This window comes from Melanostigma gelatinosum (genome assembly GCF_949748355.1).
Source record: "Melanostigma gelatinosum genome assembly, chromosome: 1".
NCBI lineage: Eukaryota > Metazoa > Chordata > Actinopteri > Perciformes > Zoarcidae > Melanostigma > Melanostigma gelatinosum.
The window spans coordinates 4,525,315-4,551,091 of NC_136634.1; the positions used below are offsets into that span (position 1 = coordinate 4,525,315).

Genomic DNA, 25,777 nt, shown 5'->3' on the forward strand with positions numbered 1-25,777 from the left:
GCATACGTGAGCAGAAACCATGCACAGCAATGGTTTGGTCTTTTAGGTGAAGCCAGACAAAAAACTATTTTCAGGGGACTGCAATGTGTTAGTCTTTCTTGGAAAGCAAAGCCAGACCTCGACTAAGCTCCGCCCTCAACCAAGCTGTGTCATCACTGTAATCCGACCATGCGGGCAACTAAGAGAAAGATTGTTTTTGAAGCCTTTGTTATTTGGTCTTGTAGCTCCTGGTTTTACAGCCTCTGTGGTTGGACGTCAAGTTCCGCTGCTGTGTTCCTGTTTTCACGCCCCGCTAATCGACCTCGACCGATTGTTCTGATGGAGCTATAGTTGCAGTATTAGCCTCCTGCAGACTGACCATTTCAAGCTGCTTCATATCAAACACTTTCCACACACACAAACTACTGGGAGTCTTTTGTTGTGAAGCAGATATTGTTGTCTTATTTGCCCTCATCACAGGATCTCATCCTGAAGTCCAGCATGCCACAGGCATCCCGACATCAAATAAAAAACAAGGCATCTTTATCCCGTAAGCAACTTATCAGGCTGATGTTTTGGGTCATTCTGGTGCTGCTGTGAGGCATGGGGGAGCTGTACAGACTTGTTCCTGTTTATAACAACATGGAACAAGAGGTGCAGGCAAACATACAAACAAAGTGAGAGTGTTTAAGGACATAATGTGAAGAATGTTCAGCTAAAAAAGGCTCAAGTTATACAACACGGTTGTCTGCTGGCTTGAACTTAGACATAACCTATAGGGAAGTGTAAAGGAATGCCGTTTCATCCTTTCCAACGGAGGAGACAACCCTGGAGGACTCAGCTGGGTGTACAGACTGGTCGACTATGATGAGGCGCAAATTACATGTCTGTAGAGTCCCACAGGTGGCCTTCTACTATGGCCTTCTATGTTGAAACTGCCCCCCCGGCTGCTCAGGTTGAATGTCTACGTTAAGTAAAATAAGGGCCTTGTACAGTGCTGTCAGGTTAGCTATCACCCTGGTCTGGTGTGTGTGCCACAGACCAATTGTTTGGTCATGGTGACACAGAAACACAATGAGCAGGAAGTTATCCTAATAACCCGGTATTGTTTGTTTCTTGTACTCTGTATGGGGAGAGACGTGCATGACTATACTTGGTGTGACTATTCATATTTCTACCCATTGACCCATCCCAACACAGCCGGCGTCACAATGTTTCTTTTTGTCAAGCTCGCAATCTTACCTAAAGGGGGCGGGACTTAGGGAGGGTCAACCGCGAGTTGCCGTAATATCTTTACTCATTCATTTCCCGACAGAAGATTTACAACGTCCGGTTAATCTGACTGTCAAACGTTGAATAAAGAGGAAGACACATTCATGTTGGGCTGGTCGGCCTCGGTATGCGTTTTACGGCTGACTAAGACGGTCATCTCGTCTCAACACAGACCTGCCAGCCAAATGACAGATGGTTGTTTGGTTGAAGGGGGGGGGGGGGAGCAGTGGAGGCAACAACGTCCCATGCCACTTGCCTATCAGCACTGTCCCAAATGAATGCTCTAAATATTCATCACAAGCAATCAGATCACTTGCATGGCAAAATTAATCACAAAATGCGGTTGAGAGGAAATTGTGGGGCGAAGCAGTGGGAAGCTAACCGCAGCGAAAACACTCAATTACAGGGAGCGGGAGTGAAGAGGATGTTCTGCTTGTGCTGGTGGATGGATGAGGAGAATACTTGCAGTTGTAAGAAAGACTTTGTTTTGGGTGAAAGAGAAGATCCACCATCGTCTGTTCTGACTAAACTACACTCCCCACTCGCTCATGTTGCAAGAGTCCTGTGGGTTAGTTCAGTAATCTATTCTGCAATGCATAATGCTGTGCAAAGACAGATTGGCACTGGACCCAAGCAACACATGACAAAACTCTTACATATGAAGTTTTCTCTATGATATCAAATATGCGTGACCAAGCAAGAGTTCGGAAAAACAAAACCTTACACATTGGGAGTTGAACACTCATAAACGTAGTTCATTTGCTTCATCAGAACTGTGTGCTCGTGGTTTGATCAGACTTGATTCGCAGTAGTCTGACAACAACCGTCATTACATTTTGGATTGTTGCTAAATCTTGATACGGTGCACAGAAGTATGTAACATTATCTTTTCCCAATTGAGTCCTGCCCACTTCAAACCAGTGAGAAAACCACACAGACACACATTTACGGTGTTAAATTACAAAAGCATTGGCAGAAAACTGTGTGTTCGTGGAGGACAATGGTGCAATCAGATTGAGGAAGGAGGTTTTCTCTTTTTTTTCCCATGTCCACAAGTTTCCTGCTATGACATGTCAGAATGTGTACTGTGAAAAGGCCGATAGAAAACTCTGCAGAATGTCCCTGACATCTAAAAAAGGTAAGAGAAGATTTCCATTTCACTGCAGTCCTACCTGGTTGTTTGGTTTGTGCTGGGAGGAGGTCCCCGGGATGTTGAGCGAGTGACTCCTGGTGACGGAGGCTCCCGTTGATGCTCTCCTGTGCTGTGAGCGAACCGTCACCAACGCCTTCACCTCCGGCGGAGGGCTGGTGCTGTTGCTGCTGTTCCCTTCGGTCTCGAGCACTGCGTCCCAGGGATCCCCTGCGACTCCCGGTACCGTCGGCGCAGCGCCCCCCGATGCCATAGATGCTTCCTCATTCTCAGCCTTGTGCTTTGTCAGTGGGTCCAGATCCAGCCAGTCAAAGCGGCTGATGCTGGGGGATTCCACCACTGCTGGCTGCTGGGGTGGTGGGTTGGGCGCCAGAGAAGCTGCGCCCGCTTGAGAGGAATCTACCTCAGTGCCGGCCGATTTGCCATTCTTCAAGTATTCTGAGGTGCTGGCAATCTTGTCGAACAGTTTGGCCATCTCCGGGTCCACGGCCGGCTGCGGGAAGACCATGGCAGCAGCGGGCTGGATGGGAGCGAAGGCCATGAAGGACGGCTGCGTCGCCGTCAGGGCCATGAAGGGCGACATGGTCGGAGTGAAGCCATTCTGAAATGTGCCTGGTTTGGGGAACGGAGCAGAGGGGAAAAGCGGGGTAGGCTGGTGGGTGAGAGTGGACACACTGGAGTTCAATGGGGTGGACAGAACAGGTGTCCACTGGCCGCTGTGGAAGGGAGAGGAGCTACCGAGGTTGCCTCCAGGGTAGGAGGCGCTGAGGTTAAACCCCAGCAGGGACGAGGGGCGGGACACTTTGCTGTTAACCCCAAAGTTTTCATCCAGTAGGAGCTTTTCAAGTTCCTCATTGGTCAGCTTGTCAACATCGATATCCCTGAACTTGTCCTGCTCTGCCGGCTTCTTGGTCTCTGGGAAGACAATGAGGTCCTTTTCGGGTCTGTTGGTGGCGGGTAAAGGCCGAGGAGCAGTAGTGGTAGATTTGGATGCTTTGGAGGAGGATGAGGAGGCTGCAGAGGAAGACGAGGATGTCGAAGCTGAAAGAGTGGGTCTCTTATCCCTTTGCAACTTTGCCAAAGCTTCTTCCTCCATGCGGAGGGCTTCCTCTTTACCCACAACCCCCTTTGGCTGGGGGACAACCACCTTGAACCCATTACCACTTGATATCTGGGCCATTGTGTCAACTGGAAGGTGCCATGAGTGTGACAGCTTGTAAGTGTGGCTGAAAGGGTTGCGTAGCAGATCTTTAAACACCTAAAAAAAAGGGAAAACATTTGATTAATGACATCATGAGGTGGTCAAACAGATTCAAAGCAGTCGGTGTAGAATTTAGAAACATTTTGAGACTATACTGGAAAATCAGACCAGAAATTATAATATTACCAGTCATAAGCATTTCTTAATGAGCTGGTCGTAGACAGAATGTGTATCAAATATTGTTTAGTGTGTGAAACGCATGTCAGCTTTAGCTCAGTTCTTTATGGAAGGTTTCTCTTGGGCTTGCTGCTGTAACCCGGCCTCGGTCGATTATTGATTTGTCACGTATGCACAGCCGGTAATTACTCGCGCTGGTTTTTGGAGTCACAGGCGTCATTCAGGTCACATTACCAGCATGTTCACGACATGTAAACTGATCAGCTCGCTCACAACAAGCTCTCACCCGTCAGTGAGCCTCTTTGCTGTTCACCGTGACATTGCAAGGTGCACTGAGCAATTGTTTAATCAAGCAGCTGGGCTGACCACATACCAAAGGAAAGACTTCATCAAACAGCAGCAAAGGGATTTATAACAAGGAGGTGACAAATGACTCACGCCACGTTGTAATGTAAAAATCTGTGTGCTTCTGTTCAGGACAGGAACTAACAGCTCCTTAGTCATTCATCTCCCCTCCCAAGGGGACGTCATCAAACTGCTTTTTCCTTCTCAAAAAAACAACAATGGCTAACTCTTGATAATCCAAACTATTTACGGTTGCCCTACAACAGGCAGGAGCCAAGAGTATCCCACATCTACAAGACGAGAACAACATCGCTGCAGAGAGTGACTTGTGGTCCTGAAACGACACGGCGCCTTCTCAAAGCCACCATTCATTGAGCGATCAAAGCCCCAGGGTTGAGTGAGTTCCTTCCCTCCCCAGGCGTCACCGGCCTCTCCTGAGCTTCCCCTCCCATTGTGGTGGAGAGGGCTGGCTGTGCTGGGGCTCGCGGCTAGCCTAGCACTATTGTGCAGCTGAGGAATTTGGCATGCTAATCAGCCCAACGGGTATCTCTCTCTTGCTCTCTCTCTCTCTTCCCCTGGCTTTATCTCACTCTGTTAGCATTATGGTAGCACCATGGCCCAAGATTGTCTTATCAGCTGTGCTAACACCAGCGGGCCGTGACAACATGGCTGCATTCATTAGGCATTCGACTGTGGGAGCTCGGTGCCAACTCTGCCAGGAGCACAGCTTTGGGACACTAACCGCATCAAAAGGTCATCGACTTTGTGGCGCCTGCCGTCACAGACGCCTTCATTCTGTGCAGAAATGTCACATGCTCCGACCAAAGCAGTCCATCTGTGTGCTATTGAGTCTGCGTACAGTTAGAATGCCCTGTACGGCAGATTGGAGCTTAGTAGTTAAAGTCACTGTTCCATAACCAAGAGTGTCAGCCAGACAATAAACAGTAGCTACTTCCTGGTTCTGTATGTGAACACCGGGTCATCTAAGAAACCGCATAGTGTGATAAAAATTCACAAACTGGTTCCTACTGTAGATAATTGCAGATTGGGCAGATAATGCAAGACACAGTCGTGTATATCCAACTGAAGGAAGACTGAGACGAGCACAATGGGCTGTGTGCTGCTTTAACAAACGGAGATTCAACAGGACTCAAGCTACACTAAAACACCCAAAACCACGGCTAAACACAGACCATCCTGAATCAAGATGGTCACATGCTTAAAGTCCATATAAGGCATCAGGAGACATACAGAGAAGGAAAGCCCCACTTGTGGAGAAAAGCCAACGGCAGCCGAGACAAATACTTTGCCCTCTGCACTGCACCATGGCAGAGGATGGCAGAGCCGTAAGCCTCTAGTGAGGATGCTTTACCCAGTGAAAAGATGTGAGGATGCTTTACAGAGTGAAAAGATGTGAAGATGCTTTACCCAGTGAAGAGATGTGAGGATGCTTTACCCAGTGAAAAGATGTGAGGATGCTTTACCCAGTGAAGAGATGTGAGGATGCTTTACCCAGTGAAAAGATGCGAGGATGCTTTACCCAGTGAAAAGATGCGAGGATGCTTTACCCAGTGAAAAGATGTGAAGATGCTTTACCCAGTGAAAAGATGTGAGGATGCTTTACCCAGTGAAAAGATGCGAGGATGCTTTACCCAGTGAAAAGATGTGAGGATGCTTTACCCAGTGAAAAGATGCGAGGATGCTTTACAGAGTGAAAAGATGTGAGGATGCTTTACCCAGTGAAGAGATGTGAGGGTGTTTTACCCAGTGAAAAGATGTGAGGATGCGGAGGTCACAATAACAGTTTGTACCGGAGAGACTGGAGATCACTTGCTTGATGGTTTGACAAAGCCACCATCATGGGGTTCTAACCCCTTAACATGCAGTTTAATTTGCTCGTTAGCTTTAATATTGTAAAATCATCTTATTATGCCAGCCTCACATATGCATTCTATATCAGCTTGGTCCAGCTGAATTAAAGATTTGTGGCTATTCGTCCTTATAATTATTCCGTATTAATATTTCACATAAAGTACCTGTTAGCAGGAGGAGGAAGCTCGTATTTCCTCTCTTACTTGACAGACTACAGAGGCAGGTAGAAGAAAGGAATCGGTTTGTACTAAAAAAGACTAACTTCAGAAGATGCCCACTTGTTTGACTCACTCAGACTGCTTCAGATACATTTGTGCACAGCGCGAGGACAGAGGGTTTGCTCCACTGAAAGTACATCAGGAGAGGATCTCTTCAAGTCATCAGGGATGATACGGATACAGCAATCAACACCTGCTCAGTGTTCATGTTTTAAGGCCGACTCGTGAACCTATCTTGACCCTAATGAGACAGAGTTTTTCCTTCCAGTAGCTGTGCAAAAGTGCAGATGTTAGCATTTCTCTGTACCGCCGACCAAAGTACAGCACAACATACTTAGAAAAAGGAAAATAAGTAACCAGGTCAAGTTTATAGATGTGTTCTGTGGGAAAAGTTAACAGTGCACTCAATCTTATTTTCCTGCACTGGCTTATCTATTGCTGATGCTCGCCTGTGCAGAACATTAAGTCTATAAAAAGAAAACAAAAACAGACAGGACCACTGGGGGGTGAAGTCCCACATCATGTTCAACTTGGCCCTCAGCGAGGGTTTAGTCTGACAACTACAGTATTTACACAATGCATTCAAACTAACCTTATCTTTGAAACTGTAGGAGCTGTAATGGAACACAGAATTGCACATTTGGTGCTTGTTATAGGCAGAGAAACATACAATCACTGCACACAAGCATTCCCATGAATGTGTGTGTGTTCATTCCTGCATGTTAATTAGCTAAACATCTAAATTGTCCCTCTACTGACTTTGGGGGGGGGAGACCCTTTCCCCTGATCCCCAGTGTGGATGGTTAGCGCTGAGGTATTGTATAATAATCACATTTTAGAAGACATTCACTGGAGACACAACCGACTGAAGTGTTGTTGTGACGCCGCCTGTTCACAGCTAACGCTACAGAATATAAAAACACAGTGTAAAAACACACAGCGGCGGACTAACATATCGGTCTACAACGCGGCTTTGGAAACTTCTAACTTTGTTGGATGCTAAAGTTAGCCGCTAACAGAACGTTACGCAAAAAGAAAACAGGTAAACAGACGGTTGAGAGACAAACGTGGACGTGAACTGAAAACACGGCACCACGGCGAGAAGTTACACGAGTGTTCCGCACTTTGCAGGGCAGTGATTTTAAATTATTTAAAAGTACCCAGAGAACTGCTTGTGGTCCTGCCGACAACAAGGAAGAACCGCAGCTTTACTCGTGCTGGAAACGGACCCGGGACACGACGGAGCGGCAACCGTGGATCTCAGGCCACCGCGAAGTACAACTTCAACGCGCAGACATTCCCTGTTGAAACGGTTCCTTTCTTACCTTTTAGCGGTGCGGTGTTTGGAGCCATTTTTCCTGCAGCTGCATTTTTTTTTCCATCCACTTGCACCGATAGACGTCAGTTCCTGTTGAGGTGGTTGGATTGAGTTTTTGGTTGGGTCGCTTTCTGTTGCTGAAGATTTGATGGGACAGCAGCGCCACCGCGTGGACCAACGTAGTTAGTGTTGAGACCAACCTGTTCGTGTTTTATGCACCGCCATTGATGCCGCCATTGATGCCGCCATTGATGCCGCCATTGATGCCGCCATTGATGCCGCCATTGATGCCGCCATTGATGGAAGAAGTACTCACATATGTGGCCTAAATTATGTGGCTTCACATGTCATCCTGCTGTCACTGTGCCACAGTCAAACACGTCCCAGTACAACAAAGCACGCAACAATAGTTCCCCCTTTTATACAAAACAAAAACCCCATACTGACATAATGTAAATGTTCATACTCAGCAGCAACAATTCGCCTCCTTCTCCCTCCAATGTACGGACCAAACGGTCTTGAAACCTCGGCTAGAATCAAGTGAAGAGGATAAGCTATAATCAGAGAACAAGGACGTTGCAGAAGAAACATGCTGGCTAACGATATCATCGCCCACTTTATTTTATTTATTTTTCAGGGACAATGCACACTAATCAACAGTTGCACTGTAAGTGAGCCAGAGAGGCTAATTTCCAGCTGCTGTCCCCGGCCAGATGTTTCAAGGCAGCCTAAAATAACAAAATCTCAAATTGAAACGGAATTAAAATTCATAGAGAAACAGACAGCAACGTACAGACAAAACCGAAACACAGCAAAAAGAAAAGTGTACGACATTAAAGCAGAGCAGACATAACAGGTTTCAGCATGCATCACGCACATAACATACACATCATAAAAATGGAAAATAGCAACACTGATCAAGACAAATCCACCGTCGAACTGTATAAATTACATTTAGACATACAAACAATCCGACATTAACATTACATAAATGCAGTTTAAAGGCAAATATGCACAATGACAGATTTAACATGCGTAGCTCACTGGCTGCACACAACCGAGAGCGAATGAGTCCATTAAAACGTCACATATATCATACTATATTACTCTCACACAGTAATGCATCCGTAATAATTATGAAGAACATAAGACGACTGAGAATAATTTGACTTTTACTGTCAATGGAGTATCTTAACATTATGCAATTGCTACAGTACTTTAACTTGAATAAAATATCTGATGACTTCACCACTGTTATACCCTGTGGCTGTTTTGTTGTTCAGGCATACTCACTGCTACCATGTGTGCAGTAGCTAGACTGTGTAAACATTGCTAAACATGTGGGTCAAAGGAAACAATGATGCAATGATAGACTAAACACACACACACACACGCGCACACACAAACACACACAATGTGCATCCCAAATCCATTGTCATTGTTGTTGTTCTTTATGTTCATATATATTCTTCGATATATATATATTTATATTTATATTGTACATAGTAGTTACATGTTAAATGTGTATGCTTAGTTTCTCTGTTCTACTTTGTTGTCTTTAATGTGCTTGTTTTTATATTATTTGTATATTCCATGTATTCGTACGCATACATGGCCAATAAAGCTGATTCTGATTCTGATTATATTAGACATTTTAAATGGGCTTTTGGACAACATAAAGAAAAACAGTTTGTGTTTTACAGCAATTTTGACCCAAAACGCCAAATGAATGACATCAATTCCATTGAAATGCTAAATATTCTCCATCTCAGTTGATTTAATTTGCACTGGACCAGTGCTGCGGTGTACAAATATATAGCTAAGTATGTGTAACCCAGTTTTACAACATGACGTTTCTTACATACAAACTCTAACTCCGCCCTCGTGAACGCCACGTACGGTTTGTCCCAAAGCGCCATAAGCCACACGAGTTGACGCTCTTATACTCTTTGACTGACAGGTCGAGCGCCCAATCAGCTCTCAACGCGACTGTTTTGCTGAAGAAAGTGTACTTTTTCCCCTGGCCAATCAGGAGCGTCGGGGGGCGGGGCGTTGCCGTGGTGATCACAACCTTTTCCTCTCTCCCTGTAGGTTGTGGCCTCAGAGCAGCTCGTGTTGTTGGTGGATGACAGCTGTAAACAAGCTCCAGTGAAGCTCGGAGGCACTTTGAGGAACACCCAAACGGTAAAGAGTAAAGCAAGAGCAGCTCAAAGTAAGTACACATGTGCGAGTAGGGATTATTATACGTCAAATGCGATTAATTCTTCCAATTGACCACATAATAGGGCTTGTTTTTGCAGCTTTGGGATAATGAATTAACGAGCAACCGTGTTAACGTAAAGTGATACGGTTAGCTCGTGAGCCTGTCGTGACGTGTAAGTTGCAGGTTCACACAACTCTGTTTAAAGATAGAAGGCTACAGGTGGACGAATTGCTTCAAAGTGAGCTCGTTGCGTCTTTATCCACCAAAACACGTTGCACAGCGCGTTGCTTGTGGCAGAGAGTTGCTTTTGGGATCAGGACTAACTTGCATAACCGCATTCCATATTGTCTCCAGGTGAAGTTGTGGGCACCTGTTCACACACACTGGACATGTACGAATACACAACAAAAACCATGTGTATGTAGCATCACAACATCAATTAACATCAATTAACTCCTAATTGTCTTCATTTATGTGCCGAACCAGATGGCGAGTGGTAGACCCGTGGCCCACTGTGGGCTGGTTCTGCTGAGTTTGTGGCTGTGCATCCAGTCAGTGCCGATCAGTGTGGACAAGACCAAAGAGAAGCCTCAAGAGAAGGAGCTGGAGCCACCACCGAGTGATGTGAGTCTCTGTGTCATACACAGCAATGTCACATTTAAAGTCTTACAGCTGATTACACCAAATACCTCTGGGTCGGGCCCAGGAGGGAATCATTTGTGTTTACAGTGTCTCAGCGAGGGGTGTTTCACATGGAAAGTGCACTTGCTTCTGGGTGAAAGGTTGACTGTAAAATTCGGAGTATTTCAGAGGTTTTGCTCGAAACAAACAAGAGCAATAACCGGTTGATTTAGATGCTATCGTCATTAGCAAGAGTTGCGTAAGACAAAGGTTTTACATAATGGCTCTAAGTCGAGTTAGAAATTAACAAGTTAAATGAAGCTTTTAGTCCTCTGTCAACAAACACTGACGTGTGCTTTGGCTTCATGCTTCAGGAGACCGGGCTGCACTACGACCGCTACCTCAGGGAAGTCATCGAGTACCTCGAGAAAGACCCCCACTTCAAAGAAAAGCTCAAAAATGCCAACATGGATGACATCAAGGTGCGTCTGCACACTCGCAAAACACACCACTGTTTTCTGTTGACACAAACACTTTGTATTGAGCGTGTTGATTTTCCCGCTCGCAGCTGGGCAAACTTTCCAAAGAGCTGCACTTTGTCCACCACAATTTTCGGACCAAGCTGGACGAGCTGAAGAGGGAGGAGATGGGCCGGCTGCGGATGCTCATCAGAGCCAAACATGACATCCAGGGGGGGAACGGTAAGCACTCCGGCACGTCACGGTGATGTGTCGCGAACAAACTCGAGCTTCTAAAAGTTGCACAAGAAGTTTTGTAATATGCAACAGCAGTCGAATGTAGGATGTGGCTCTGAAACAGAAGAACATGATGTGACACCGCAGCTAACGGGGACTTACACTGGCCGGGGTGAAGAGTTCTGTAAATTAATATTACTTATGGATGTTTAAAAACAGAATACAGAATGTGTGGACACATCTTTAGAGGTGGCGTCATATTAAATCATCGTGCTTAGAACCACATTTACATTTATCTACTCTTACTTAACTCTTTTCTAGTGTAAATTTGAGCAGAAACTTAAGTAAACAAAGCCGGTGTTTGCCGAGCTGAGTGTCCGTTATACGCCGAAGAACTACTGAAGCACAAAATGTCTTCGGTCAACAAACAGGAAAGAGTAACCAGCCCCGAGTTGAGTGACACGATCTCCTCATATCTTCAGTTGCTGCAGCTGTAGCTCTTTTCAAATAAAAGGTTTCCTCATTCCCGTCCTTTGCAGGCCGGACAGTGGACCACCAGGCCCTGCTGAAACAGTTTGAGCATCTCAACCACCTCAATCCCAACACGTTCGAGGTGGAGGACCTGGACCAACTCATCCAATCGGTAAAAGGCAGTGATGACTTCACTCAATAGACAAAGTAGTTTTACTCAGCGGCTGTAGTTGCGGATCCTCATTCATAGAAATTCATCAGGTGAGTTTGCTGCCTTTCAAAATTCAGAGTAACTCCATTAATAAATTGGCATAGCAAGCATCAAACATAAACTGAGTGTCGGGTACGCACATCCATGAAAACTTCCAACCAAAAGATGTGCACGCTGTGTTGAAAGCTCCCAGCAGTCTTAATTGCGCAACATTTCGATCAAGCAGAGATCTGCGTCAGGCATTACCAAACAGAGGAACGACTGCTGTTGCCTCAGAGCACATCGACTGCTCGAGTAGAACAAATGACCCGCATAAACACATAGCAGCCCCACACACACACTCAGGGTTATCTTGGATACACATTTCCACATTTTGTTGGAGTTCGCGATTTTTTTCCCCTGTTTTTTGTCACAGATTGGATGGATAAGACTTTTCAAAAGCTAACACGGAACATGCTCCTCTCCTCTACACTGTTACTGGAGTGCTGCTGCTTGGATGTAACTGCATCGTCGTCCTGCCCATAATCCCAGTAAACAACACCTCGCCTCATATTATCACTATAACTAGGATGATAACTACGTGTCAGACAGCGAGCCGTGTGCCTCAGGACTGTTTTCGTGTCACATGACAGCTTCATGGTTCTTTGTTGGAGAGCGCAACGTGTTTCCTGTGAACTAAGAATGAACAAAGGCGAAGTCAGCCCTCTGGGTTTGTGTGTTTTAGGTGTTAACAATTCATGCCTTGCTATTGCTTGGTGAAACACATACAATACAGATAGATACTCAAGTATCAACGGCCATAACATTTCCATATACTGTTTAGCAGGCGAGTACCTGCAGGGATGTAGAATAAAGAATTACATGCAAGTTGTTGTTTTTTTATCACAAAAGTCAGTTCATAACAACACTTCAAAGGGATCACATTGTGTAACTTGCACTGCACGAGCTAAACATGAGGACCATTTTATATTGATCCCCTCTGAGACGTCGCTTCATCAAATGCCATGCACCCTGAGTATGGACCTGCCATTCATACAGCTTTATTGTTCCCAGGACAACTTGTGTTGGGATCAATTCCAGAAAAGTGAACTCGCCTGTGTAAGTTGTACAACTCGGGTGTGAATTTCCCCTCCTCGCCTTTTTTTTTTTTGTTCTCATTCGTAGGCGACCAAAGACCTGGAGAACTACGACAAGGACCGCCACGACGAGTTCAAGCGGTACGAGATGACGAAGGCGCACGAGAGGAAGGAACGTCTGAGGAACATGAATGAGGAGGAGCGCAAGACGGAGGAGCAGCACTACGCGGAGATGAGAAAGAAACACGCCGAGCATCCCAAAGTCAACCACCCTGTAAGGCTGCTGCTGGAGTTCATTCATGCAAATAGAGATTACAACTCATTTGAAGCCATTTGTGCTTCAAGGTGAACTGACAACCTCCTGTGGTGTGTGTGTGTGTGTGTGTGTGCAGGGCAGTAAAGACCAGCTGAAGGAGGTGTGGCAGGAGTCGGACGGGTTGGACCCAGACAACTTTGATCCCAAGACCTTCTTCAAAATGCACGGTAACCGAAAAACCGCTTCCATCTTACTCCACCCTCTTGTTCCCCCTCGGGGAAACACTGTTAGCATTGTTAGCGATGAGCCGCCGGCTCGCCGTCGACATGCTGAGAGCCGTTGAGAGGCAGTCAAAATGCTCCCAGTCTCGTATCATGCACCTCTGAATATAAGACTTTCATTGAATCGTGATTCTGTAATCTCGTGAAAAAAATCGTATTAAATCTGAATGAGTTCGATACAATGAGCACCAGAACACTCTGTTGACATCGTGTTCATTCCAGTCATTGGTTTTGTGTTGCAGACAGCAACGGAGATGGCTTCCTGGATGAGAGCGAGCTCGAGGCTCTCTTCACTAAAGAGGTATTTATGTTGCAGCATTCAGGTCTAACTGGTTCTGCACACTTTAGCAGAATGTGAAGACAAATTAGCATCTGCATGCGTCGTTAAAGCTGGAGAAGGTGTACACCCCGGGAAATGAAGAGGACGACATGTTCGAGATGGCGGAAGAGAGGCTGCGAATGAGAGAGCACGTAATGAGTGAGGTGAGCCACCACAGTAACAGACCTGGAGCCTCTCGAGTGCGTTATTGACACAGTAACGATCAGGCAACACAGATGAGATGATACATCCTCCCTTTGAATGCAGTCAGTAAAGAGATTGACTTTGAATATTTAGCACCAGAACATTGTTCCAAGTGCAGTTCCCCTTTTTTGTCAAAAGTGCAGTATTGGTTTTTGAAATATTTCAGTTACAGCAGCCCTATTTGATCAATTTGTCCATTTGTAAAGTGCAAAAACTACAATACCCATCTAAGCAATGCCAAAATCAGAATAGGAGTGTGTCAGATATCACTTGATTCGTCATTGATGCAGAAATGTGACAAGATTGTACTCAACAGTTCATCTTGGAGAACATTTACTGACCAAAGCTTGTGTTGATGTTCAGGTGGACACCAACAAAGACAGACTTGTGTCACTGAGCGAGTTCCTGGCTGCCACTGAGAAGGAGGAGTTCTTGGAAAAAGACGAGTGGGAGGTAAGGGCTGCAGTTAATGGAGGAGTCTGATGGATGCCGACAGAAATGTGACGCTTTACGTGAGAAGATGTCAACTGAGCTGAGGCCAAATTTGGTTGAACTTGTTAGTGCAATTCATCAATGTTGAATTCAATAGAAGTCACTACAAATGCAAGGTAGTAAACCGTTCTTTTGCAGTTTGCCCAATTTAAGACAAAGTCAGTTATCCACCATGTCACACAATTTGGTGCTGCTTTGATTTGTCATCGTAAATTCATCCTATTATTGGATTCATTACATCCTATGGTTCCCTTCCCGACACAGACTTTAGATCAGAAACCCCTTTACACCGAGGAGGAGCTGAGAGAGTATGAAAACCACCTGGACAACGAGGAGAACGACATCCACAAGAAGTCGGAGGAGCTGCAGAAACAGAGGGAGGAGCTGGAGAGGAAACAGGAAGAACTTAATGCTCAGAAGATTGGGCTGCAGCAGGTGAGCTAAAAAAACCAAATCATTGGCCGGTTGAATTCAGGATTACTTTCTTCAACAGTCTGCAGGTGCAGCAGACTGACATAGTAACCAGCAGCAGCGCTTCAGAGCCGAACCCAAATGTTATTGTTGTACTCTGTAGATTCTGTGCTCGTACAGCTACGTCTTTAGTGCTGCGGTCACTTTTGAGACGCAGTGGGCAGCTTAAAGCAAACTGCAGCTCAATGTGCACAGTTGTGTTCTCACAATAATATTTTCCATTTTGTTTTCTCTCCTCAGGCGGTAGAAGAAGTCCAAAGGATAAAATCTGCGGTCAAAGGTACGTGTCCCATTGCAATGCTTGTTGTGTAAAACCCATTTAACCAAAGAGAGTCGACACAGAGCTTTTACAGTAACACAGTTACTGCACTTCTATAAGGTTTGGGGAACCACAGTAGATGTTAAAAAAGAATCGTCAAAATCAAAGCAGCAGAGGCGAAGACGTCCTGTGTTTTTAGTTCATAGTAAGCGTTTGACTCCAAAACTGCTTGGACCCCGAGTTCCCAAAACGTTGGAAATGTCCCTCCAGAGCCACAGCAGAGATTATACTGTTTTGTAAAACCAGTGGAGTGCCCTTTTAAAGTCATACGGTGCAGAAATAAAACGATGTTGCTTCTGCTTCTACTAGTAGCACCTAAAAAAGGACTCAAAAACTCAGCTGCCGTAATTTGCAAATGAGCAAGGGAAAATAGTCATCGCGAGCGTCCCGATCATGTTCATGCAGCTCATCAACAACGACTCTCTGTTGCAGAGCCGGACGCTGCTGGAGCCGCAGGTGAACCGGCACCAGTCGTACCAGGAAACAGTCACCCGCTGCCCGCTGGTCACCAGCAGAAAGACGTGCCGGTGCCGGGACACTCTTAGCAGAGCTCAGGGCTCTGTGTGAATGCCAGTGAGCGTGCGTGTTTGCCTTGTGATGATTCCAACTTTCCATTGTTTGTTCAGGATTTTCAAAACACCACTTGACAAAACAAATCTATGCCTAAATATTAAGAGCACGTTTAGAAAATGGCGATTTCAGGCTTCAGTGCCCATTACGCTGGATGTGGGCGGCATGAATCCCAAATGTGAAGCCGGTCCAGTGTTCTTGGTCACCAATCAACCCTTTTGTGATTGTCATTTCGGTCCTTTTATCACAGCAAGGACTCTGTTCTCCATGGGAAGTGTTTTGGGGTGAAACGGTGGGGGGGGGGGCCTTTTGGCCTGAAAAGTGAATGTTTTGTTTTGTGCACACTGTAGTTCATTGTCACTGATATTGTTTCGTAGCGGAAATACTTTGAAAAAGATGCATTTATTCCATTAAACTGAGCTGAATATTTCATAAACGTGAATGTCAGACACTTAACTTCACGTTATGCTGCTGGCGAAACAACAAAACGGTCTGATTTACATTGTTCATGCAGTAATGCATGAATAATATATTCATAATAATATGTTAACTCAGAGGAGCAAACATCCTGGATCTGTAAAATGTTGTATCTTTCTTTAATAACTTGCATGTCACCGTGTTAATTTCACGCGTGATCATGTACTGTGTGTGCATGTTGGTACGTGTCAGTCGATCTCAGCTGTTATAGAAGCTCTTAGGGGTCCACACTGAAACAGCATCCTTATTTTATTTGTTTTAGATCCTGAGTTATCTTGTTTGTTTACAAAGTTTATACTTACATAAATGCATCTATCTTTAGGACCAAATGATTGAATAACATGAAGTTTACAGATCGTCACATTATATATTTAAATCTATTCATGTAATATAATTGTGCTGGTGTTCGAGCTGCTGTATGTGTGCAGAGAGCTTGTCTTTTTTCATGATAGAATCAGTTTTAATTTATTTATTCTCCACACCACTGTAAATGAAAGCTATTGAGGTACAACTGACTGGTTGATAGTATGTTCGTTATCAAAGAGCAGTTGTGTCTTTCCCACAATCAGACATCCTGTGTGAGGAGTTCATGAAACTGTACAAGGTTTGAATGTGGACAATAAAATGAATGAGCTTGCAGGTCTGAGGTTTGTGTCTCTTCTTTTATTCGTACACATCGGCTCACTGATTGTCATAAAAAAACAATTCAAAATGTAAAAACAGCGGATGTAATCATCAGTTGTGTATGCATGAAGTGCTGGGTGGACATTCAGCTCTGTCCATACACGGCCTTGAAGCGCTCGTCCAGGTAGCCGCCTCCTGTAACCGGGGGGTATTTGTTGGAGCCGTCGCAGCAGCTGATCAGAGCCTCGTCATCCGGCTGAACGAAGAAGGCCAGAGACTGCCGCGTGCTGGAGTCTCCAGCAGGGGGCAGCAGAACTCTGTGGACCTGAGGCAGAGCGGACAACCATGATTACTCAAATCACCTGGGGCTGTCACAATATCTGATTTTTTAAACACAGAATTATCCTGGCCAAAAGAATTCATGATAATATGATACCTATAGAAAACATGGAGGAAAATAAATGAACTACACTCAAAATATGAGTGTTGGGAGAAAGTCAGTAAACCATAACTGTAGAGTGTGATTTAAGAGGAGCTGGATTATTGACACAATATTATCAAGTGTGTTGTTAACATGATATCAATATTTCATTCATAAAATATGAATTTATACTGATCTTAAGCAGATCTAGCCTGTGGTATTATTCTCCTTTAATAGTTCTAGGTATGCTGGGATTTGTAGCATCCATTCTGATCAGCCCTTTGTAACATCTGACCTGTTGTAGACCAGTTTGATCTTGAACACACTTTTTTTTCATAGTTATAATTCTCATATGCCGCTAAACAAACAGTGAAATCCACCAAAGCTTTTTTCCTTCAGATGAGATAAAGTCCTCTCAACTCACCACAGAGACAAAGTGATCGCTGGTCCAGCGCTGCATCAGGTCGGCGACATTGATGAGGACCGCTCCGGGGACGGAGGGAACACGGATGAATTCACCTGAACGCCTCCGCACCTGGAGGTTAACAAGAACGTCCGGTGGATTGCACGCCTGGAGATTTCTCTCACAACAAATATCAAACAAACGTCCCGATTGGTGATTATCGGCGGTGTTACCTGCAGACCCCCAGTGCTGCAAAACAACAGGGTGATGCTGCCGTAGTCTGAATGTTCCCCACATCGCAGCTGACCCTCCTTCACTTCCTCGTGGTTTACTGCTGGGTAGTACAGAGACCGCAGTGTTGTTCCGTTCCCTTCACCTGGAGGCGACACAACAACACTGGTTCGCCGGTATCATAAACGCTTACTTTGTGCCTCAGATACACACTGTACTGGGAGTTATGGCATTCGTGTCTCTGGTACAAGAACAAGAGCGTTGGCAACGTTAACTTAGCGAGTGTTACATCAGCGAGTCACTGGAACCACTAGGAACATCTGGCCACATCTGTAGCACTGTTGCTGTGAGCAGATGTCTTTATTTTCACCTGCACAGCAGAACGCAATGTTGTGAATGTGAGATGTCCACACATGTTAAATGGACTCCATGCAGATATAAACAGAGGATCACAGAGCCACATATCAGCAGCTGTGCTTTCCAATACCCATACTATTTAGTCAGTCCCAATACACAGTGTGTCAAATGCAGTGTGCCAAAAACACCAGGATGTTCTACGAACATCCGCTCACATTTTGCAGGGCATTTCTGACCCACGATCCTTTGCTCAGCAGATGTATGTGCAAGAGGGTCAACGTTTAAGGTGTTATAAGGAAGTATGCAATTTAGAACGCAGCTCTGATTCAGACTCCTTAATGTCGAGTGCACATACTTCCTAAGAAACGGTGCGTGCTCAGGAACACCTCCGGGTCCAGACCCAGACTGAGGGCCATCACCCTCAGCACCCGCAGACTCAGCTCTTTACAGCGCTGGAAGAAAGACGCCTGGATCTCCCGGAACCCTTTTACAGCACCCGATGGCCATTTCTACAGCAGAGGAGAACTGATATTGATTTGTGACTGTTTAGGAAAATGGATCTGCAGCTTCGATAGGGAACAAATGTCCTCTGCTCAATATCGGCTGCTAATACTGGCAGGATAGTTTATCAATCAGGCTGCAAGTAGGACAGAGCTTCTACTGGTTACGGAGTAACTTGTACTTTGACTGCCAGACTAATGTAATAACGGGGGATCAACCTCTGTCACACTTTAACAATGAGTCATTACAATGTCAGGATGAAGTGAAACAACGTTGAATGACTCCTTGAGGTCTCGAGGGCGACGAGGATTCAACCTGGAAAATAAACAAACCAGTCGTTTCAAAATGAAATAACGAACTGTGCAGATGAGAAGTGCGTTTGTGTTTCTGGTTCCGACCTCTCCATCTCCAGATGCAACCAGCCGTGGTTGGGACTGATGGCGAAGCTTTTCCTGCTGAAGGGGCGTTTCTCTTCTTCTGGCTGCAGGAAGAATGTCTTGGATATTGTCATGACACGATCCACCTGTCGAAGCACGCCAGCAGAAAAGACATTTTACTACTTCAGAACAAATTCGAGGTAGTTTGCTTGAGTATTTCCATTTCATGGAACGTTATACTTCTACTCCACTGACAGCTTTCCTTACTTTTACAGATTACATTTTTTTTATCGTCTTCCTGTTCAGTATCTCAACGTATCTCCAAATTTGGTGGTTTTGAATGTTTTTCTTAAAAACGGAAGGGTGAAATGTTCCTTTCTGGGTTGATTGTTAAGGCCACAACTTCTGGACACAGGGAGAAATCGCCCCCCCCCCCCCGCGTGCAGCCATGCTGTCTCAATCGCCTCCAAAACACAACAGCAGGTTAAAGTAAAAATCAAATGGATTTATTATCCAAGAAGCATAAAAACAGATACAAACAGTTACAAACCGAATCACACAATTATTAACAAAACAAACCTATATATATAAAATCAAATGTGAGATCCAATCCGAGCCACCCAGAAGGCTGGTCTGCCTCCTCGGTGGCCAGCAGAAGATCTGAAATTCCCCCGTGCTTCAAACCCTTTGTCCCCTCAAAGTTGCATTCCTCAGCTCATCGATCAGCTCACTGATTGGCTGAAGTCCAACAAGCCCCACCTGGGCCTATGCCCCATTGTCCTAAACTTCACACCTCTCCCTGCCACTTTCACACCACCCCCACTCCTGCACATTCCTCAAACCCCATCTCACAGACACTGAATGCATGAAATAAAACTTAAAACCCTCACAGATGAAAAAACGTTCCTGCTTCTAAGAGCTAAATACACGTTTCTTAATTGGGTCAGCTGGAAAATGCATCACCACAAAGCTGAAAACAGGGCTGTTAAACTACAAAAAGACGATATGAAGGAGTTAAAATGATAACAACCATAAACATGAACAGCAGTGAAATGCAACGCCCACATTAATGCAGCAGTAATATGAATCCAGAAACATAATAATCGCAAGACAGACTTTTGATTCTCAACATTTTGATTAAAATCATTTGAATGCATGCCCTTGGCCTGCAGCGGAGTATTTTGTCACAGTGTGGTACTTCTACTACTAGTAAATTATACTGCAACTAACGGAACTTGATTTGCTCGTTCTCACTTCCTCCTGGGTGATCCCAGTGTTCTTCAGAAACACGAAGCCAACTTCAGTGAACGCTGATTGCAGCTCTTTGCTCAGGTTGTGCATCTGCTCGTCAGCAACATCTTCCTCACTCAGGCTGAAGGCACCAAAGTCAACCACCGGAATGTCCATTTTATTACAGAAACACTAAATGGGCTCGTTCGAGACGAACTGCGCCTCGCCTGGAAAGCAGCCGGACAACGAACTGCGGTCGTGTTCGGACGCCGGCTTCTTCTTCTTCTGTTGCTTTTTATGGCGGTTGGCAAACAGCTTTCGGGTGCATTACCGCCTCCCACTAATCTGGAGTGTGGATGAAGGACTCTGATACGACAACCAAACGAAAATAAATACAGATACATATATGTGTGTAAATAAATAAATATATGTTTCTACAAATATATATATAAATATATATATACATATAGAAAAAATTTAAGAATAATCATTTATTTTTTCTCAAATTCTATTCATTAATCTGGTTGACTCTAAATATTCCAGAAAAAGTTTCTAACATTTGTCACTGAAGCTTTTCTTTAGTACATTCATGATATTCTCCTCTCCCATCTCTCATTTAATTTATTGATGTTAACATCTGCTGATATACTCATATTATGATGATATACTCATCTCATGTTATTATCACATGTAGCCCTCCATAATCATCCTCCAAAAAACAAAACGAAGAAAAGATGCAGCAGGATCTATAAATAACAATAATCCACTGATGTTGTAAGGGCCGGGAGCTCTTAGATAATTAATTTCATACAGTTAGTTGCTTCATATACGTCACTTAAACCTGTACGCCTGTTTCTCTCTGTGTGACGATGTGCAACAAGTTAAAAGCTGGAAGGTACAAGAGGAGAAATCCCTCTAAATGTGATTGTTGTTGTCGTCCCCTCCTGGCATGTACACATTTTGAAAGTACTTTGTGGAAATGGTATCACATGTCGTGCTGGTTTTCTATTTTGAAACATGTGACATTTGAGCCGAGTGAGTTTTGCAATAGCTAAGCTTATCCAACTGAAGCACTGCCCATTCCACATGTGGATTCAGCGGAGATAAGAAAATGTGTTCAAGTGAGTATTGACAGGAATCGTGCACCTGCTGAACTCTGGGAGATGATTGAAGAGACCACGGAGGCGACAGAGATGTGGTTTTGAGGTTGATGGAAACCTCAGAGCAGATGTTTGACTGGGACGAGGAGTGGAACATCTCCTTTGCAGGCTGTGGCTTCAGGAGTATTTACTACCTGGGAGCTTTGAGCTGTATCCTGCAGCGGGTCCCACAGCTGGTTCATGGAGCCTCGAAGATCTGTGGAGCTTCATCCGGTTGTCTCGTGGCTGCAGCTCTGACTGTTGGGATTCCCATCGGTGAGTTTGCTGCACATTGCAGACTCAAATCGTCATGGTCGATGACTTTTATTGGCTGACATTTGTTTTTCTTGTGATGATCAACAAATGCTTTGAGGTTACAGTTTATACTGTAATGAAATCCTTTTTTCCCCTCTCGTTATCATGTTTAAAGCCAACTAAATCTGACCCAAACAAGTCATTTGGTAATTGATTTATTCATTAAGTTATTCATTGACAGTGTGGTAGTGTGGTTCAATGATCATAAAGAACATGTAAAAGCTGTGTTTTTAATTAAAACCAAACATTATTGAAGTAATTAGACATGTTTGTTTTCTTTTACACCACTTACTGTACTTCTGACATGTTTACCACACGTTTTTATTTTTCCTCCTGCAGTAGTTGAAGTGCATGGCCATTCACAAAAGGTCAGGGACATGTTATCTCAGAGCTGTTTATGCCTGTAGTCATGATTTCACTGACACACACAGAGTTCATGCAATAGTTCCAGAGGTCATGGAGTTTAAAGCGGAGGGAGGCCCAGCGAGGGGAAACGCCCGTCACTCACTGTCCTCACATGCACCTGCGTGTGGAAATATCACTCAACTTAAGCGCGTTACAGTACAATCAGCATGAGAGCATAGTTCATGTCACGAAAGGATTTTTTTGTAACCTTCGTTGAACTGCGGGAAATAATGACATCTTAGATACGAGAATAGGAGGAGAATTTGAGCACCATTAGTGTTGGTTAGCGCATGAAGGTGATGCCAGCACTGAAGAATATGAACATTATAAATGACAATGAATGGTGGCGAAACCGCGAAAAAGGAGAAACAGCCGATATTATGGTGAACTCTATTGAATCTGTGTTTTTATTGAAGAGTATGCTTGCCAGGGTAAAGCAATACAGCAATAACAACCAAAGAGCAGTGAGATAAGAAGCAATCAATGCCCCAAAGAGACATTGATTTCCTTCATTACCCAGAATGCATTTTGCAGCTCGAAGAGTAGGCGCTCAGTGAGTCAGGGGTACAACGTTTGCTTCTTCAATATACCCAAGATCAAAAAGTAACCCCAAATAGCTGAAGAATACATCAAAGCAACATTAAAAGTTGATTCCATTAAAGGTTGAACGTTATCGGCTCTGACTCATTCATGAGCCGTAACTCATCACTGTTTACATCTCGCTTCCTCAGAGCAGTTCAGTGCTGATGTTTTGACTCTGGCCAAAGAGGCCAGAAAACACCCTCTGGGAGTTCTCCAGCCGACCTTCAGTCTGCTGCTGACGGTACGGGACTCCCTGCTGGAGAAGCTTCCGGCTGACGCCCACCTCCGGGCCTCTGGAAGGCTCTGCGTGTCCCTCACCAGACTGGCTGATGGGAAGAACGTCTTGGTGTCAGAGTTTGACAGCAGAGAGGATCTCGTTCAGGTAGAATGGAGGAGGAGAGGGGGAGTGGAATGTTTGCACACAGCATCTGTTCTGAAGTTTTGTTCCGCGTCGTCTACCTTCGCAGGCTCTGATGTGCAGCTGCTTTTTCCCTGTTTACTGTGGTTTCATTCCACCTTCATACCACGGAGTGGTGAGTCGGTATATATCCTGTATTCTGAAGTTGTTGTGAGAGGATTAGAAGGATATGGTTATACAATATGACTTTACTGTGTTCTTTACTTCAAAGCCCCTCGAATCTGATTTGTTTTAATCATATAAATAGGGGCTTTAAAGTAACTGTGATGAACTGTATTATAACAATGACTTTAATTGTCGTGAAATAGCATTAATTCCTCCATATGACCCGCGTCAGTAAACGAGACCATCATCGAGGCATTTTCTTCAGTTACAAACATAGTTTTGAAACTAATTTCATGGCAGGATGAGAGACTTATTCGAGCTGCTATTCTTCACCCATGTTCACAAGTCATACAACCAATAGAGAGCAGTGGATAGCAGCTTCTTCACTGACAGCACGCCTCAATAGAGCAGAATGCATTGCATCCAGAAGACATCAAATTTGAAGTCACAGCTAAATGTTCACACTCCTTCTTTAAAGGTCGGGGAGCGACTTCATTCTCTTGTTCAGATGAATGTTGGGCCGCTATAATAATGCCCTGAATATCCAATTTAGCATCAACACCTGCAGAAGTCCTCTTGTGGAACATCTTTAATTGAAGTCAAGTTCACAGGTGGAGATGAAAGCACACCAAAACAAATATGTCTTTACCGTGCCTGAGTGGGAATCCATTTCCATTGCAACACGAATACGTTCAGTCGTGTATCTTTCTTCCTCTTCAGCACTACATGGATGGAGCCCTGAGCAACAACATGCCTCTGTTCGAGCAGAGGAACACCATCACGATGGCCCCGTTCTCCGGCGAGAGCGACATCTGCCCCAGAGAGGGAACCTTCAACTTCTTCGAGGCGCACTACGGCAACGTAAGCATCCAGATCAACACCGGCAATGTGCACCGGGTCTGTACGGCCTTCCTCCCTCCCAGACCTGAGGTGGGTGCTGTTTCTTTAAAACAGTGACGTTTGAACATGTTTCAGCAGAGCTTTCACAGCAGAGATACAGTCTCTACTTCGGTTCTCTGTCACACCTACAAAATGAATGTATTCAGGTTAAAAGACAAATTTATCTTGGGATGTGTCGGCAGTTCTCTGTGTTGTAAGAGCAAACACGGCTTCATGGTTTCCTCTTTTGTGTTTGACAGAAGCTGGCGGAGATCTGTTACAACGGCTACATGGATGCTCTTCATTTCCTGAGAGAAAGACGTGAGCTCTTCCACCTTCATCCTCCTCACAACTGAGTCCTCGACTTGTCTGGGGCAGCACACACCATGTAGACTAAAGCGTGTTGTGTGTTAACTGTCTGCTACAGATCTGCTTGGAACACGGTGTCTTCCGCCCAGTTTGATGGTGGAGACGGACGCTTGTTGTGAGCCGGTGAAGGAAGTGGCTCAAGCTAAAGAGTCGAAGCAGACACTGTTGAATGGACAAAACCCTCAGCGGGAAGGTCACTGGTGGCTGGGCCTGCACGTCGCAGAGAATCTCCCAGCAGGCATCAAGAAAGGTAAGGAGGACGGATGTCAGCAGGTCACAGGTTTGCAAATCAAAGAAGGTTTTAGTTGGCATTAGAAAGAGGGTAAGCGGTGCGGTTAAATGTAAGGTTTTTGGTTGTTGTTCCTGTTTTAATGCTCAGAGGAATATATGTATACACACTGAACCACCACGTGCTCCTGTGAAGCTCCTCTGTGGAGATCTCGACTGTAGATGTGTATTGTAATGGTACATTGTGTGTGTGTGTGTGTGTTAGTGCTGTGTGAGGCGTGCAGGGACAGTCCCTGTGGAGACACTCAGTGGTCTCGGGTCACCCAGTTGCTTCCAGTGAGAGTGCTGATGTGTCTCCTGAGCCTCCTCGTGCTGCCCGTTGAGCTGATCTTACTCACCAAAAGGTAAAGCGGTTCGATGGTGCAACCAGAAGGGAACAACAGTCCTTCAGTATTGTTTCTAACACTGGAGCAACAGCGCACAGTATAGCATCACTTTGAGTTTGTCCACTCATACTCTGTTGGTCTTTTTTTGTGGCAGCATATTATCGCTGTTAACGTCGACCTCAGGTCTCTGCCGGCAGACATGGAGCGGCGAAGGCAAAGATCCCAACAGGTGTGTGCACTGTGAGAGCCTTTTACTGAGCCTCACCTTGAGGTTATCAAATGAATCGTTTGAATCTCAGTTGTTGGTTTGGTATTTACATACACAACACTTTCTCATGGTAAAAGCCCGACATCTGAAGATGATTATTGTGGTCTTTGTCTTTTTGTTCTCCGGTGAGCAGCAGCTCCTCTAACTCAGACCTCAGAGCCCGGACAGGAGGACGCAGAAATATCAAACCGCTGACCTCAACAATCACCCCAACTTCCAACGAAACTCTTCATTGGGACAACAACATGAACGTGGACTTCTCCTCCCTCACATCTGTCTGTTCAGGTCCATCCACCTTCCCCAATACACCTGCGTGTGGTAAGGAGACTTTAAATGAAGTA

General features: G+C 45.0%; 4 protein-coding genes across 4 annotated transcripts in view; 2 read left to right on the forward strand and 2 right to left on the reverse strand.

Moving 5' to 3' along the window:
- Positions 1-7,596, reverse strand: part of pik3c2a (phosphatidylinositol-4-phosphate 3-kinase, catalytic subunit type 2 alpha) — a 35,954-nt gene extending 28,358 nt beyond the window's left edge. Inside the window, exons 1-2 of the mRNA XM_079265893.1 lie at positions 7,540-7,596; positions 2,424-3,659 (exon numbers count right to left, since the gene is read on the reverse strand). Coding sequence (XP_079122019.1) covers positions 2,424-3,581 — 1,158 coding nt within the window. The 5' untranslated portion in view covers positions 3,582-3,659; positions 7,540-7,596. The remainder of the gene's footprint in view (positions 1-2,423; positions 3,660-7,539) is intronic.
- A 2,034-nt stretch (positions 7,597-9,630) lies between these two features.
- Positions 9,631-15,953, forward strand: LOC306780511 (nucleobindin-2-like). Its single transcript, XM_079272913.1, has 13 exons — positions 9,631-9,744; positions 10,222-10,359; positions 10,731-10,838; positions 10,925-11,057; positions 11,591-11,694; positions 12,898-13,083; positions 13,202-13,292; positions 13,589-13,647; positions 13,737-13,829; positions 14,233-14,322; positions 14,626-14,796; positions 15,073-15,112; positions 15,584-15,953. Exons 2-13 carry the CDS (start codon positions 10,222-10,224, stop codon positions 15,694-15,696), a joined length of 1,326 nt encoding a protein of 441 aa, XP_079129039.1. The 5' UTR covers positions 9,631-9,744; the 3' UTR covers positions 15,697-15,953.
- An 888-nt stretch (positions 15,954-16,841) lies between these two features.
- On the reverse strand, positions 16,842-20,597 carry LOC306786213 (uncharacterized protein). The gene is made up of 7 exons (XM_079280912.1): positions 20,367-20,597; positions 19,134-19,258; positions 18,984-19,050; positions 18,590-18,743; positions 17,880-18,022; positions 17,668-17,778; positions 16,842-17,147 (listed from the first exon to the last, which is right to left on the reverse strand). The coding sequence occupies exons 1-7, from the start codon at positions 20,517-20,519 to the stop codon at positions 16,968-16,970; spliced, it is 933 nt and encodes a 310-aa protein (XP_079137038.1). The 5' UTR covers positions 20,520-20,597; the 3' UTR covers positions 16,842-16,967.
- A 955-nt stretch (positions 20,598-21,552) lies between these two features.
- LOC306782931 (patatin-like phospholipase domain-containing protein 2) lies at positions 21,553-25,758 on the forward strand (the record flags this gene model as incomplete). Its single annotated transcript, XM_079276427.1, has 8 exons — positions 21,553-21,757; positions 22,933-23,165; positions 23,251-23,316; positions 24,027-24,236; positions 24,446-24,506; positions 24,613-24,804; positions 25,048-25,186; positions 25,722-25,758. 8 exons carry the CDS (start codon positions 21,553-21,555, stop codon positions 25,756-25,758), a joined length of 1,143 nt encoding a protein of 380 aa, XP_079132553.1.
- Positions 25,759-25,777: the final 19 nt, after the last annotated feature.

Coding starts and splice junctions, on each gene's coding strand:
- LOC306780511 (XM_079272913.1), top strand. CDS start 10,222: ATGGCGAGTGGTAGACCCGTGGCCCACTGTGGGCTGGTTCTGCTGAGT. Junction 13,648..13,736: donor AGGCTCTCTTCACTAAAGAG/GTATTTATGTTG, acceptor GCGTCGTTAAAG/CTGGAGAAGGTGTACACCCC. Junction 13,830..14,232: donor GAGAGCACGTAATGAGTGAG/GTGAGCCACCAC, acceptor GTTGATGTTCAG/GTGGACACCAACAAAGACAG.
- LOC306786213 (XM_079280912.1), bottom strand. CDS start 20,519: ATGGACATTCCGGTGGTTGACTTTGGTGCCTTCAGCCTGAGTGAGGAA. Junction 19,259..20,366: donor CTGGGATCACCCAGGAGGAA/GTGAGAACGAGC, acceptor GTGCTTCGACAG/GTGGATCGTGTCATGACAAT. Junction 19,051..19,133: donor TTGCATCTGGAGATGGAGAG/GTCGGAACCAGA, acceptor TTTATTTTCCAG/GTTGAATCCTCGTCGCCCTC.